Genomic DNA, 15,342 nt, shown 5'->3' with positions numbered 1-15,342 from the left:
GACTCCCATCAGTGTCTGTTGCTGAAGTGTCATATTGATGTGTCGGAGATTATTTCCAAGCTCAGCTTCTTCTTTTGCTGCCTACTCACTCAAAAACTATGAATGAAACCCCAAAGTATGGATTAAGATTGTGACCATGGAGATTTGGTTCCTGTAAGCCTTTTGTCTTTTTATTAAGAAAGTTGGTCCTGAACCACTACAGCTGCTTCTGAGAGGGAAACCTTTATGTGCTCGAAGGTCAATTGGATTTGTTGGAAGTAGGTACCCAGGGAGCTGTAATCCAGGACATAATGTAAGAGAGAGAGACTGAGAAGTTCCACTCCAGAATACTTACAGTGCAGCAAAGGACATTTTTAGTGGGCTGAAGAAGGATAGTGATGCACTCTCACTGTTGTGAGCCCAGCCAAGACCTGGCTCCTCCTGAAGGGTTCCTACCCTGCACCCTCTGGGATAAGTGATGCTCTTGAAATCATCAATGGATGAGGAAAGGCTAAATATTGTGAGAATTTAACATTGTATCACACCATTTGATTTCAGGTGCAAACCTTTTTTTCTCTCTAGGATGTTGCACATGTCCTCATTTTCAAAAAGGAATGTATAAAACCAACTGCTGCAGTAGCTACAGATTTTCATTTTTCAGGCCATATATGTACAGATTCTTCTATAGCTAATACATTTTCATTACTTCACTGTGACTATGACAATTTGCAGCAGTTGATGCATATTATATATTTTTTTCCAACAGTGTGTGCATGATATTTGGTTGTTTTATTGGTTTGTTTTTTTTTTGAAATGGCATCATGTGAAATGAGTATGAACAATAAAACTCAATAATTTGTTTTTATTTTTGTTCCTCATCACTAATGCCACACTACAACCCATTAAAGCACAGGATTGTGATTTGAAAAGGTCTCACAATTTGAGCTTGATTCTGGCTGTTTGCCCAGTGTTGATGAAGGACCTAAAATATCCAGTTGTCAGATGATGCCTAGAGGTAAAAAACAAATAGAGCTGCCTATGAAAAGCTTCTTGATAGCTAATCAGAAAGGACTGAAATGGGATTCTTAGTTTCCCCTGTGATGTTCTATCAAAAACTCTGAACAAAGCAGCTGACTTTGTAATTAAATTATCATTTGTTTCAATGCAAGTGCCAGCAAAGAGATGAGGAGATTGTAACACAGTAGAAAAAAACCCCATTAAATAGCTAGAGACCTTTTGCTGAATATGGGAAATATTTTTTATCTATAGCTATTCCATAAAAGCAATTTTTCCTATTTTTTTTTTCTTTTAGAAATATGAAATGCAGTCAGATCTGTGGCTTCCTAAACAGGTACAGTAGAAATGCTATTTCTGGGTGCATAATGCATAACTGCTTCATTGTCATTTTTATTTAACTGTGTGTTATTTTATATGCTAATAAAATCCTGAGGCACCTCTGAGGGTTTTGGAGGCAGTATTCCCTTCAGTTTCTGGTCTGTCTGGATTCAGTTCAGTAAGCATTTAGATGAGCAGCTGATTAACTACCCAAGTCTGGGATGGTGGAAGACAGACCAGATGAATCTCATTCCTCGCATGTCCTACTTACCGTGATTTGTTTCTGATTTAAAAATTATCTCACCAAATTAAAGCAGAGGTTCAAAGATTAGAGGTCATATGGGCTATAATTGGAATGAGAAAGTAAAATATTTCTAAACTCATACCCAGAACAATATGTTTAACTAATATGTCAGCCAATTATTCCACTTTCATAGCTTCAGAAGAACTGGCCAATAACTGGATGAAACACATTCCATTTAAACTACATTTCAGGCTTCATTTTGCAATGTGCAAATGAGAAATCATTTTAACAAAAAACCCCTATGCTTTTATAGCAAGCCATTTCCTTTAATACTTCTGTGCAAAGCTAGACAGGGAGAGATGGTATCACATCAGGCTACAGTTTGTGGTAAAACCCTGATTCAGAATATCACTTCAATGTGCTTATTTTTTCCATACAACTTTATCAAAATCAGTGGGTGTTAAACATGTACTCAGTGAGTCCAAACCATCGAAACTTTTGTTCCTCTCCTCAGCAGTAGGAGTTATCTCTGTCATTATTTGCATGTCTGTAAAGGACACTGTCCTGGAAAGTCTCCCTGGATTAGGAATGAGAGTACCAGAGGTAATTACCAGAGATTATTGTCAGGGAGAGTTCTACAAGGGCTGTAACCCACCCTTTAGGACAGGATTGCACATGGTATGAACCATATTTGGCTTTAGCCACCACATTCTTCTTAAACTTAACAGAATGTACTTAAAATCTAAGAATGTTTTCTCCAACTGACTTCTGAGCACAGCAAAACCAAGTAGACAAAAAAATTGAGGCTGATCTTTTGTTAAGAAGTGTAATGAGGAGTATGCCAGACTAAAACTGCCACTAATAATACATTATTACACTTCCAGAATGAGGAACCTGTTTTCTCCAAGGATGGCAGTAAGTTCTTCATGACTGTGCCAGTGAAGCAGGGTGGCCGTGGCGAGTTCCACCACATAGCCATGTTCATTGTGCAGGTAAGGCTCTGGTCAGGCTGCTTGTGATATCCTACTGCTTATCTGGGGCTTTTATTGTGGCCTAGGCACAGGCCTGAACTTCAGTTTAATCAGAACACTTCTGTCATGGTCATTTGTCCTGTCCAGCTTGTTTCTCAGTGCAGTGGGATGTATTTATAACTTCTTCCAGAATAAACACTAATTTTACCTTCTCTAAATACACTATACATGCATATTTTTAAATAACAAATAATTTTAAATGTCTATTCAGAATCTGCTCTTACAGAACAGTAAAGGGAGGCAACACCCAAACTTAAAACTTTTGTGAAAGTTAGGACTCTTTTATTACCCTTTGCAACATTTTCCAGCAGCTTCCATTTCCCAGGGCCATTACTTTTTCCAAAGAAGAACCTGAAAGAACATAAAATTGCAGTGTGACTTTGAAGGTCACCAGTATGAAGTTGTGATGAACTAATAAAGGAAATTATGCCCTGGAACAGAACACTCCAAGGCATCTATTTAAATCATCAGAGCATTAATCCAGGTGCTTTAGCAGAGCCATATGACATAGGAAGGATTACCAAGGTAGCCAAACATCAAAATAACAGATTTGTGCCAGGCAGCTCTTGTTATCTGCCTTTATGACAGTGTTCTGGTATGAGCATTATTAAGTCTGAAATATGTTCACAGTGCACTGCAGACAGAACAAGAACAAAAGAACTCTAATGACAGTTTAACCTGAAGAAACAAGAACAAAAATACTCATTCACTAGAGTAAATACATCAGGAAAGAGTCAGTGAAGATAAAAGGGATCACAGACATGTCAAATTCTATTTCCTAAAGAAAACAGTAACTCAGATGACAGACTGGTAAAAGTGTATATTATTGATATAATAACCACATAAAAATTCACACCTGAGCAAAACCATTTAGTCAGTTGTGGTGGGTCTAGCACTGGCCAAATGCCAGTGCACCCACTAGAATATACTTACTCATTTCCAGCTGTGAGATAGGATTAGGAGAAAGGCAAAGCAGGCTCAGAACTTTATTAACAGTAACTAAAAGAAAGCAGGGCTGGCCTTATTACCTGTTGCCAGGCTGGAAGGAAATGAGAGAATTCCCCAGGTTTGTTTGTTTTAAATTGTGAATCTCACAGAGGTGAATCTAGTTTTTAATTGGCTTATTAACATGCTTATTCTCAAAGGTAGCCAGCAACTGGTTTTGCTAGGGACAGAGGAAGCTCTCAGCACCTCCTCACAGAAAAAATCACTTCTGTGGGTGGCTCCAATGCAAAACCAGCACATCAATCAAGCCTTATTTTGATATCTTTCACAGTGTGAATAAGTAGCTTTAAAATACATGAAATAATCATGATCTAGATCTGAAAGTTCACTTGCAACATTCCCAACATTCCATTGTTACAGATACAATCAAGTTTGCCTTAACCTTGTAGGCTCTGACATTTATTGCTACTAAAAAGTCCGGGAAACTTGATTGTAATTCAGGAAAATGTTTAAGCAAAGATCAAGCCCACTCCTATTCAGTAAGATAATACATGCCTACTTTTAAACACCTTTTAATTCTGGCAGAATAATGTTTAAAGTCAAGCTTACATTTCAGAATTTAGTATTCTGTCCCTTTTAGGCAGAATTAGAGCCCTGGGTACTGCACAGCTCCAAAACTAGAAAATACTTCTATTTTGCCTGTCATCAGCATGAATAAACAAATCTGAATGGTATCACCAATGACAAATTTGGCTTTAAGCATGTAGCTGCTCCTGAGAAAAAGGAAATGTGAAATCCCATGTGATATCAGCCATTATTCATCAGTAAGCAACATTCTGTGTGGTAATGGGGCTGATACAGAGCAGTAAAGGGCAGGAAATATGTTTATATGATGTGTTTTACACACTGCATTAATCTGATTGTCCATTATTTCTAAAGCAAACATAGAGGCATAAAAAGTATATTAAGCGTTGCACATAAAGCCCTTTGTCACATTAGATGTTTGTCACACCTTGTGAGAGCCACAGCAGCACAGCAGGTGCCCTGCAGAATTTAAAGCAGTCAGCAGATCACCAGTACCCAGACGGTCACAGCATTTCCAGGATGGAAAAGGATAACTCTGGAGTTTGGCACTGGGATTCTCATTCCTTCTCTGGTGCCACTCAGTAGAGGCATCAGCCCAGTGACAGAAATCAGCTTTCATGTGCAGGAAAGTTAAAACAGAACCAATGTGGACTTGCAGGGATAAAGGAGGAAATTTTAATGGCTTGCTTTGATTTAATCACTGAGGCTGATTTCTCAATCTTACAACAAATTCTGGTGTTTTTCAGGCTGCATTTCTTTGACTGCACTTCAGAAAAACATGTGTCAATGACACAAAGCATGTTAGCAGAGACATCTAATTAAATCTTTATGCAGGGAGAAGTTACTGTCTGAAAGGTTACTGTCTGTCATAGATTATTTACTGTATGAATGGAAAGGGCTGGATGTGTGGTTTATTGTTTTCAAATGCTTTTAGTAACTTATGAAATATTTAAAAGAATCTAATCTCAAAATGGGATTGAATCATGTCTTATGTATCTAGACATTTCTTTCATGGAGCTTTGCAGCTCTAGAAAATCTCTTTTTTCTCCAGCCACAAAATAAGAATTATAAAATAACTTTAATGGATCAAGGGGATAACTTTCTTCAAGCTTCATAAATTATGTATTATGGCTGTAACCTTGAAAAATAACCATGTTTATTAACGCTTGGCTACGCTTTTTATTGCTCTTTCTTGTTAGATTCTGTGATCTTAATATTTAAATATCTATTTCAGTAGTTGCAGCTTCTCTCTCTCTAAAGAAGAAATAGTCACTTAGAATAAATCACTAATATGTATTTTAATCATTCCTGGAGACAGCACTGACTATCAGAATCTTCCTGAACAGGGAGCCCTCATCATAAACAGATGTACAGCACCTAGCACAATATCCTGATTTCATTTGGTACTTGCACGGCTTGACATAGAGTTGCTATGTCATTCTTTCCTCATGGATCTGCTAGGAAACAGATCAGTTCCAAGGGACCTGGTTCTGCCTTGCCAGCTCCCAACATCTCATAGGGTATCTTTGTGCATTTGCTTCTTTTTAGTTATTGCTGCTGTTGATGTGGGGCTCAGGGCACAGGTCAGAAGTACATGGATTAAAAAAAAAAGGCCAACCTTTTTGCCTTTATGACTTTTTGTAGGCCTTGTAACCACTGAGTATCACCTCTGAGACATCTCTTTTCTTTATGAACTTTGTCTTGAATTTGAAAACTAAGAATATGTATATCCAGGCCAAACATAATAACCCTAATATAGAAAAATCCACAAAAAGGATGTCCAAGCTGTGAGGGTTTAAGTTTTAATCTTCAATAACCTGAGCCACGATTTTACCTTTTGCACTAGGACACACCCTCAGATAAGCTTCTCACTTAGGTTTTTTTTATTTTAACTTGTGTCTGATCAGGAGTCTGCTGCAACTTCCAGCCAAAGAGTTGGTTTTACCTGCATTGCTTCCTGACTTCTATTATTTGTTTACATGGGGGCAACTGAAAGAAAAATTGTGCTTGAAAACAAAGGTTATTTCAATGACTTTAAAAGGCTTATAGATGGGAGGGAAAGGATAAGTGAAGTTCAGGCCTCTCAAAATATTTATTAGGTTTGTGGTTTGAAGATGTTATGTTGCATATTAAGGTTTAAAAAGCTGTAATCAGTAATGACATGTGCAGGCAATCCTGCCAGGCAAAGAAGAATGTAGCAAGGTGAAAGTTAATGTTTTCCATCTCTCAACAGGCTAAAAGTGAACAAATCAGTGTGAGACACCTGACTTCAGGGAACTGGGAGGTTATCAAAATCCTGGCATATGATGAAAATACTCAAAAGATGTAAGCACTGTTCCCTTTTTTTATAAAAATATTCAAGTTATTAAAGTTGAATCCATTAAACTCAAAATTAAACAGCTATATTTCTTTCATTTTGGAGCATCACCATAACTTTGACACACCTGAGTACATAAGGTGCAGTTTTAAGAATATTCATCTGCCATTCTTTTCCTAAATGCCTTTTTATGCAGAGGGAAAGAATCACACTGTGATATCACTTGACTCTGTATTTTTCAGAATAGAAGGAATCAACACACAGTGAAGCAGTAATAACATTTTGGAAACTTCTTTCCTGGAATCCAGATAGGAAGTCATAATATATTTTTAGTACTTGATAAAACATTACACCTTTACTGCATGAGGTCTCAGAATTATGGGACTCTGATCCAACTTCATAAATTCAAATTATTTGTAGAGATTATCAGAGCTCCTGATTCTCACCCACAGAGAAGTCTTTCCACAGCCCATCTTAGTGAGAGAGTGGAAGGAATTGCAATGCATATTTGGTGCTTTTGGGGAGGAGTTTAGAACTAACACAAAATGTCTGAAGGCTTCACCTGACTTCAGTGGATCTTGTTTAATTTTCACTTTTATCTGTCCATGGCAAAAGAATACACAAGCATATCTAATTCTCATTTGCTTTCAAAAAAATGCTATTTCAACAAGAAGTTTATTGAAGAGTCCATGCAAGAAGTCCCATCTTTTCCACTTGTACTGGAGAAAACCTTTTTTTTGCAAGTCTTTCTATGGGTTTTGAAAATATATCTGTAGAGAATTTCCTGGTACTTCTGCAAGGCCCAGGGGTAGAAATGAGGTCTGGATGCAGTCAGGCTGCAGAGAGGTGACAGATGTCACAAGGGCTGTCTCAGCCACTTGAGGGACTGCCTTGCCCTCCTTCTGCCTGTCAAGCAGAAACTTTGTGGGGATCTCATCAGGGAAACACCAAGGGCTTGTCTTGGGGTTCTTGCAGAGTCTCTTTCCACCTATGCAAAGCAGATAGAAGAAAAAGTTGGTTTACAGCTCAAAGAGGCTTTCAGCTCTCATAAGACTTATTGTAATATGTGACATAATTTCAGTGTGACCTTTATCTGCTATTTGGGTTTATATTGCAAACTCTTGGAGTGAAGCAGAAACTTTCTCTTCTGTATTTTTAATATGCAGAGAGGTGTCCTGGTTGCTACTGGAGCTCCTGGGCATCACAGGAATTAAAATAATGAAATCCTGTTTTCATCATGGTTTTAACAGGAAATTGTATAGCTTCTGAAATAACTAATCTGTATATTGGATCTAAGTTTAATTTTGGAACTTGGGTTATATATAAGTACTTGATCTTCATGGATATTTGTTGTGAACTTTTAATTTTTAAAAATGCTACTTACGGTGTTTCTCACTTCTCTAAACACTACCCAAATCAGATATTTTTACCAAACTGAGTTTTAACTTTTTTCCTCTTTTGGACACAGTTATTTCTTAAGCACTGAAGAGTCCCCAAGAGGAAGACAGCTGCACAGGTAAGAGCTACATGGGGCTGTGTTATCAGCTTCTTCATCCCAAGCCATAAGTGCTATGGTGCTTGGGTCATCATTTACATTGTGTAAAAATTAGTATGCTTGAGCTGTAACAAAGAAACTGCCACAGCTTTTCAAAATTAAAATTCCCATTTTCTAAAAAATAGAAAAGTTTCTAACAAAAAATGTTCTTACCATAGATCTTCACTAGTCCTTTATAATCATCTAAAAAGTTAAACCTAAATACAAGCATTTAATATGACTGTGTTTTACTAAATAAAAATATTTATAGGGTTTAATCATGTAATTTAAAGTGTGGGGGAAAATCACCTTATTTTCAGTCCTTAAACCTGAGGCTAGTGAGGTTTTCATGATTTCCTACTAATGCTGTGAGTTATTGCAGTGCCAGTGGTGCTTTGGGCAGCTTTTGGATCCTGTCTACATAGCCAAGGTTACTTTGCTGTACTTTATTCCAATGTAAAATGCTTCTGATCATTTTCTTCCCCCAGTGTATCAACAGTGGGGTCACTGAACCGTCAGTGTCTCTCGTGTAACTTCCTGAAGGAGCAGTGCACCTACTTCAGTGCCAAGTTCAGCCCCATGAACAGGCATTTTCTCCTGCACTGTAAAGGTGAGGCAAATGTACAGGGTGCAATGCTGCTTGCTTCTGAATTAATGCATTCCTTGAGAAGGGCATTAGGCTGCACTCTAACATTGAGGTCAGCAGTGGATTACTCAAAGTTCTGTACAGAGCCTATTCTAAGACTGCAAGTAAAGATGCTCTGTGAAATGATTAAATTAAAGATGTTCTGCTAAATTATGAGTGATGTCAGAACACTGTTCCAATCCTTACCCCTCTGTCCAAGTAAAGGACATCAACTTACATTCACCCTAAACAGAAATCCTTCACCAAAACATTTGGAATTTTGGTGATGGTACTGTGGTTTGTAACAGTTTATTATTTCATATATTGGGATTGATCTTGTGTGACTATACCTAGCTAAAAAATGAGAGTCTGTGTTCTCTAGCAGTGTTTGTACATATGTATGTGCAATGTATCTAAACACTCCCATAATTATGTGTATGGGTGTATCCACCAAAAACCAGCTGTGGTTTAATCCCCAGAAACAGATCCTCTATATCAGAAGTTGTAATAAATAACTCACAGTGTTTTACTGTTAGCTGCATTCCAGTAGCACTAAATGGCACCAGTTGGCTTCAGAATTTCTGTATAAACAAAAAGAATTAAAACTTTCCCAGAGAAAGTTATAACCTACACATAGGAAGTAAACATTGATATATAAGTGATAAAAAAAGGTTCAGAAATGCATGAGTCAATGCATAATAAAGTACATAGTTAGACTTGTTGTCCTTGAAACTTGAAAAATTTTACAGACACTATCCCCCCAGCATTTTTTAATAGCTAGGATCAGAGTGCAAAGAGCAGATGACAATTCATCTGAAATACATATGAATAGCTCATTTTATAGTCATGCTTTTTCTCTATTTCTTTTACAACTCTACTATTTTTTTTCCCCACACAAAAATAAAATACCGGCAGACTTGGACATTGAATGTATCCAAACAAGGAAACTATGAATATATATTGGCTAAAATAAGGGATTTGTTTTCAGTTTTGTTGTTTTGGGTTGTTTTTTTGTGGAAATGCACCTAAAGTACAGCTGATTAGAAGAAGAATGTACAGACTGTATGGTTTTAGATGGTTAAATCTGCAGCAGAAGTGATGGATCTAATCTTGAGGTCCTTCTCTGAGTAATGAGCTCCTCATGCTTTAGGCAGAGTTTTCCCTTGTGCTTGACATAATCCCTATAGGGTAAATCTCAGATTCCTGCAGGAGAGAGGGTTGATAAATTGGGAAGAGATTTTTGCCCTGAATCAGCAATGTGCTGGGGTCCAAAAGCATCTTGTTACTATTTTAGCAAAATTTATTCAGCCTGTAATTTTTAATGTGCTTCTGTGATATAAAAATGTAGATGCCAGTAGGAGGTTGTGCATGTGATTACTCACAAGCTCACAACTTTCAGTGACTTTGGCAGTTCTCTGGTTGAGCTGGAAAGGCTGTAGATCATCCTCCCAGGATTGAACCTACACTCCACTGGGTTGCAGTAGACTACCCTGAGCTGTAGATGTTGGGCAGGGATGCTAAACCACTGTCATTAATTTTTCCTGCCTCTAACATTAATGTAGAGTTAATGCTGGCTGGGAGTTGTTCAGGGTCTTCTCCTGTGTTTCCTCAGAGCCTGGCAGGTGCAGCAGCAGCGTGGCCCCTGTGGAGTGCCAGGGCCCTGGGCTGGGCATTTGGCAGGACACTGCCAAACACTGGTGGCAAGGTCACCACAGAACTGGCATCAAAACTCTCCTGCTTGTGGGAGTTTGAGCAAACTGCTTTGAGGAGACAAATGGCACATCTGCTGTGTGCATACACACTCATTTTCCCACAGCAAAAAGCCTTCACCCAATTGTTACAAAAGCAATTTGCCCAGAAAAACCCTTGGGGGACTCTGGACTGGTTCTATCTGTATAAGTTGCAATTCTTCAACCTCCTGTTCACCCACAAGCACCTTTATTAGGATTGTTTCTCCTCCTTAGTTTGCCTCGGCCAGGAGATCTCTCTCATTTTACCAACTGTATCCATCTCCAGATACTCTCCTGAGTGAGGAGTCATTTCTTGCCTGGTCGGTGGAGGACTGAATCCTCAGCCTCTCAGTTTTGGCAAGCACATCCTTTGCACTTATTTTCCACACTGCTTGGGGATTTTTCCTTTGGCACTTCACAAACACTAGCAAGATATTTTTCTCTCCACTCAAATAAGATCGTTTAGAAAGGGAGTAATTGTTTCTCCCCTTTTATACAGTAGGAAAGAAGCTGGGGGTTTGGGCTTAGTGATAGGAGGTCAATGGGAAATCCAAGTGTTGTGCTTTGTTCTGATGCACTGTAACACAATGGCTCTGACACAAATTTATCCCTTTTTTCCCTCTGATCAGCATTTTAATCTACTGCAATCTCCCTTTTTTCAAAATGTCATCATCCTTCCATCTTTTAGTATGACAAATAGAAATAGGCTGGGAAATGCTGGTGCTTCCCTGCTCAGAAATGGTCTTAAATAAGAATTGAAAGCAAAATGACAAGTTCAGAAGTAAAAAGAGCTGGAAATAAAAACAAACCAAAGCAAAAGAGACATCTTATGAAATTATTTTCTTAGAGAGCTAAGGCAGAAAGCTGTGATTTGTCAACCACCTACCTGTAAGATTTTGTCAATCGTCCCCCTTGAGGGAGAGAATGAAACTGATAAAAGTCTTCAGTGAAGGCTGTGAATGTCATCATGCTATTTATTTCAGGTATTTACATTTCCCTAGGCTCATGCCATAATTAATTGAGAGAGACAACCTCTCAAAACACATAAATTAAGCTCTGTCTCTTCACTCTCAAAGGGAATTGGTTTTTTTTTTTCTCAAAAAGAGAGTTGTAACTCCTAATTTCAAAGGGTCCATGCCTTCATCTGCCATGGGGTCCTCAGGGACTTCAGCTTTTCTGTATCGTTCTTCATCACCCAATAGTGACTGAATGCTGGTAATTTAAGCACTGAAGTAACACAGAGCTTCTGATGTGTAAATTCTATGTTGGGGATGGGGACACAAGATTTTCTTTTGCAGGTTTACACTGGTGAGGATCTTCAGAGCAGGGACAGCAGACTGAGCCACTTCTGAGTATGCTGAATGCTTGGTCATGCAGTTTCCCATGCCACCTTGTAGATGTTGGCATGAACAATTATTCCTTGTTTTTAGTTTCTTAGTGGTGCAGTGAAAATAGAGTATGTGAAATAGGATTAGAGCACATCACACCTAAATTTAACTGTGATGCTGTTGGTTTTGCAGAGTTGGCATAGCAAGGGAGCTTCTTAAAAAGATAATAATATGAAATATATTTTTCAACACATCTATAGTTTTTTCATAGACGAAATAAGTGGATATTATCATTAATTAATTTCACAGTCAACCTGTCAAACTGCTATATTTTAAACAGTACCATTAAGCACAATAAAAAATCCATAATTGTTTTATTCATCACTTAAAACTAAGACATGGAAATTATGAAAGAAACAAAAAGAGGAATGTTCTTTCTGGGTGCAGGGTCTGGGCTGCTGAGCAGGCAGAAGGCAGTGTCTGTTTCACACTTTGTTGGAACTGTAGCCCAGCCTGTGTCATTTCCAGAGGTACCAGTGGAGTTCCTGCTGTGCTTGAAGTGAATTGTGTGTCTGGAGCTTTCAGGATCCTGTCTTGTGTGCTCCCAGTCTTTGTCACTGAACTACAGAGTAGAAACTACCTCACCCTTGCTCTGTTTTTCTTCTCTCCTCAAAACAGGACCAGGTGTTCCAGTTGTAAGTGTGCACAGGACTAGTAATACTGGAAGTGAGTATACCTTATGAAATAACTAAGTTTTCCTATCATCCCTAATTTCATTGGGGAGTGTGGGAGAGGGGAAAGCAAGCACATGAAGATGTCATGCAAGTACATGAAAACTAATTCATATAAAGTGCTATTAATTACCTTTTAGCAACAATCACATCAGCAAACGGTAAGGAAATCACTTAATCCTAAAACTTTTCCAGATTTTTAGATATCTTTTGGACTAAATGCATGTGACTCATTTTCTGTTTACATTTGAGTAGATTAGATGGCAGGTAGGTCTAAGTAAATTAGATGGCAGGTTGGTCTTCATCCTTTTCACTTCCTATGTAGATCATGCTGCCATTGCAGTACACCTTCTGTGTTTTTAGAGATGTTTTTAAAGTTACAATCCAATTATGTTGAAGTCAGGTACAGTCCTGGGATGATTGATCATAAAAGCTGACCTACATATGGTGATTTAGTCCTTCTCTTCCATTTCTCAAACCAGAACAACTCCACTGATACTTTCAATGAAGACAAATCCAGTAATAAAGGCTTTTTAGGAGGATACTCTATACCTCTATTTGTCAAGTTTTACTCATTATTTTCTTGTATATTGATGCCAGTATTTACTGTTATTGTTTCCTGGGTGCTGAAGTGCTTTTTAGTGGAAGACTGTCCTTCAGCAGTTGAATTTTCCTGGTGGTGCAGCAGAGGTAACAGCTCTGCCACCTCCAGCTCCACTGTGACTCCACTAGCATGGAGGTGTGGGTTATAGGAATGGGGGACAACTTTTCACTCAAAAGCACTAAACCAACTCTTACAAGTCCTCATTTCATTAATTGGGTTATCCTCAGGATTTTTCCCAGAAGCCAGAAATCCTGAACTGTACCTGTGTGCATCCCCTTTATCCTGGGCCAGTCACTGTTCAGTGGGTCTAATCTTGCATGTTGAAGTACCATCCTGATAAACAGTGCCATGCTATGAAGTGTTAATTAATATCTACACTTTAGTTTCCATTTTTTTTTCTTTTTTTCCTTTTTTTTTTAATGCCATTGTTTGTGTTTGCACAGCTCAGTTCCACAGCACACCAAGGGCAGGGAGTTTTACCAGCTCAGTAAAGGGGAGCTATTGCTCAAATAAATGTGTTTTAGACTTGTGTGGAGCTCCTCATTTCTGTGTAGGCAGGCATTTGCTCTTTATTACCTGCATCTAAAGTACTATGGAGTGTGAATTACTGAAATTGAGATTTATGTGCAGCACCTTAGAGTCAAATAAAGCAAGTCAGGATAGAGGGACGTTGTTTGTTGTAACAACAAAAAGCCAAATAATAAGAGAGATAATTTGCCATTAGTGTTTCAGTGCAAGATGAGATTATCCTCTTCAATTCATAAAGGAATGATTAAGGATTATTTCAATTATTCCATCCTCAAACTATAATTATACCATTTTGGTTGACTGCCCAGAACAAGCATTCTCCTCAGATTATCTGTTTTGGCCCTAAGTGAAGAGTTTATTATTTAATTTAAAAAATCTAAATTTTGGAAGCAAGATCAGTAATTTGAGTTAAAAAAAAAAAACAAAACACAACAAATTAGCCATTCTTTCATGTGTAAAAGGGTTACATCAAATTAGTCTGCAGCTTTAAACCAAGCTGATGATCTTGCTCTTGGCTGAAGTGCAGAAGACAGATAAGGGCATGCAGTGACTACATTTAGCTGTGCTGGCTAAATATTGCCTTGGAATAGGTAATACTGGGGAAAAGGATGCCTGCATGAGGCTTAGGATATTGCCCAGCAGAGCAGCCTTGTGATGCTGCAGCTGCTCTTAGGATTTGTCAGAGATGCTGATGTTCATGTTGGTCATCAGAAATTTCCTTGGTAGTGCATAATGAAAACAAAGCCCTCCAAGGCCAGAAAAACAAACTGGATGTGCATCTTTTTGAATTGAAAAGTAGCTGCATTATAAAAAACTATTTACATAAGGAATTAATTTACAAGATTAATTGCAAGATTAAATTTACAAGATCATTGCATATTTGTCCTTTTCGTAAAATTTTTTTGAATCTTGATGTATCTCTGGTGTGATGATTCTCCATGCCTTTCAACATGGTTTTTCTTCCTGTTTTCTAGAGTTTTATGTTTTGGAAAATAACCCTGTGTTGAAAGAAGTTGTTCTTAAGAAAAAGAATTACAAGACTGAAATCAAAATGCTTCACATTGAGGATTACGGTAAATCTGGCAAAATGTTATTTTAGCAAGCCAAAAGTTTTGTTTTAATGTTACTGTTTTTCATCTGTGTAACTACCAGCCTTTAATGTTTTGCTCTTTTCTTAAAAGAATTCCCTTTACAGTTGTCACTGCCAAAAGATTTCACGGATCGAAACCAGTATGCCCTTCTATTAATAATGTAAGTATCTGCTTGGAATCACTCAAAATAATAAAAAAGTGCTCCATAGAAAATATTCAAATCTGAAATTAGGGGTTTTTTTGTTGTTCTTTTTTTACCTTTTGTAGGAAAAAAAAAATCTTATGGATTTGAGTAGAGAAATCGAAAGGCTTGTTCTTGAGAAGGTTTTGTGACAGGTGCTGTCTGGTAGAGATGCCTCTGGGGTTTTTTTGTGCTAGTCAAACCTGACTGTGCTTTGCTATACTTTCATGTTTGGGAGGCACTGGTGTTTCTGATGGTGTAGCTTTGAGAAGTCCTGCAGTCTTTCCTGGACTCTTACTGATCCTGCCCACAGAGCATCTCCCTCAGAGCCTCTGCTCCTTTTTATCCCTGAGAGAAATGAGTAGACCTTCCAGAAGGGGCTCAGTTGAGATGCATAAAACTGTTTTTAGGAACTCCAGAATGAAATAAAAGTTACTTTTGATCTTCAGTGGTTGAAGGCATGGTAGTCATGATCCAAAGTCTGTGGATTTTTGTAGAAAAGCTGCATGGGAGGAGAATGGTATTCCCTGGAAACCTGTGCTGTTCCTCTAAAA

At 38.0% G+C, this 15,342-nt stretch overlaps 1 protein-coding gene across 2 annotated transcripts in view; it reads left to right on the top strand.

Annotated features, from left to right (window-relative positions):
* The window catches only part of DPP10 (dipeptidyl peptidase like 10), a 437,210-nt gene that overhangs the window by 404,731 nt on the left and 17,137 nt on the right, over positions 1-15,342 (top strand). For both annotated transcript variants that reach the window (XM_036386652.2, XM_036386651.2), the window contains exons 12-19: positions 1,292-1,330; positions 2,443-2,550; positions 6,353-6,444; positions 7,905-7,952; positions 8,459-8,580; positions 12,332-12,379; positions 14,491-14,589; positions 14,698-14,767. In XM_036386652.2, coding sequence (XP_036242545.1) covers positions 1,292-1,330; positions 2,443-2,550; positions 6,353-6,444; positions 7,905-7,952; positions 8,459-8,580; positions 12,332-12,379; positions 14,491-14,589; positions 14,698-14,767 — 626 coding nt within the window. The remainder of the gene's footprint in view (positions 1-1,291; positions 1,331-2,442; positions 2,551-6,352; positions 6,445-7,904; positions 7,953-8,458; positions 8,581-12,331; positions 12,380-14,490; positions 14,590-14,697; positions 14,768-15,342) is intronic.

Source organism: Molothrus ater, chromosome 7, assembly GCF_012460135.2.
Source record: "Molothrus ater isolate BHLD 08-10-18 breed brown headed cowbird chromosome 7, BPBGC_Mater_1.1, whole genome shotgun sequence".
Classification (NCBI taxonomy): Eukaryota; Metazoa; Chordata; class Aves; order Passeriformes; family Icteridae; genus Molothrus; species Molothrus ater.
This window is presented reverse-complemented; position numbering and strand designations above follow the sequence as displayed.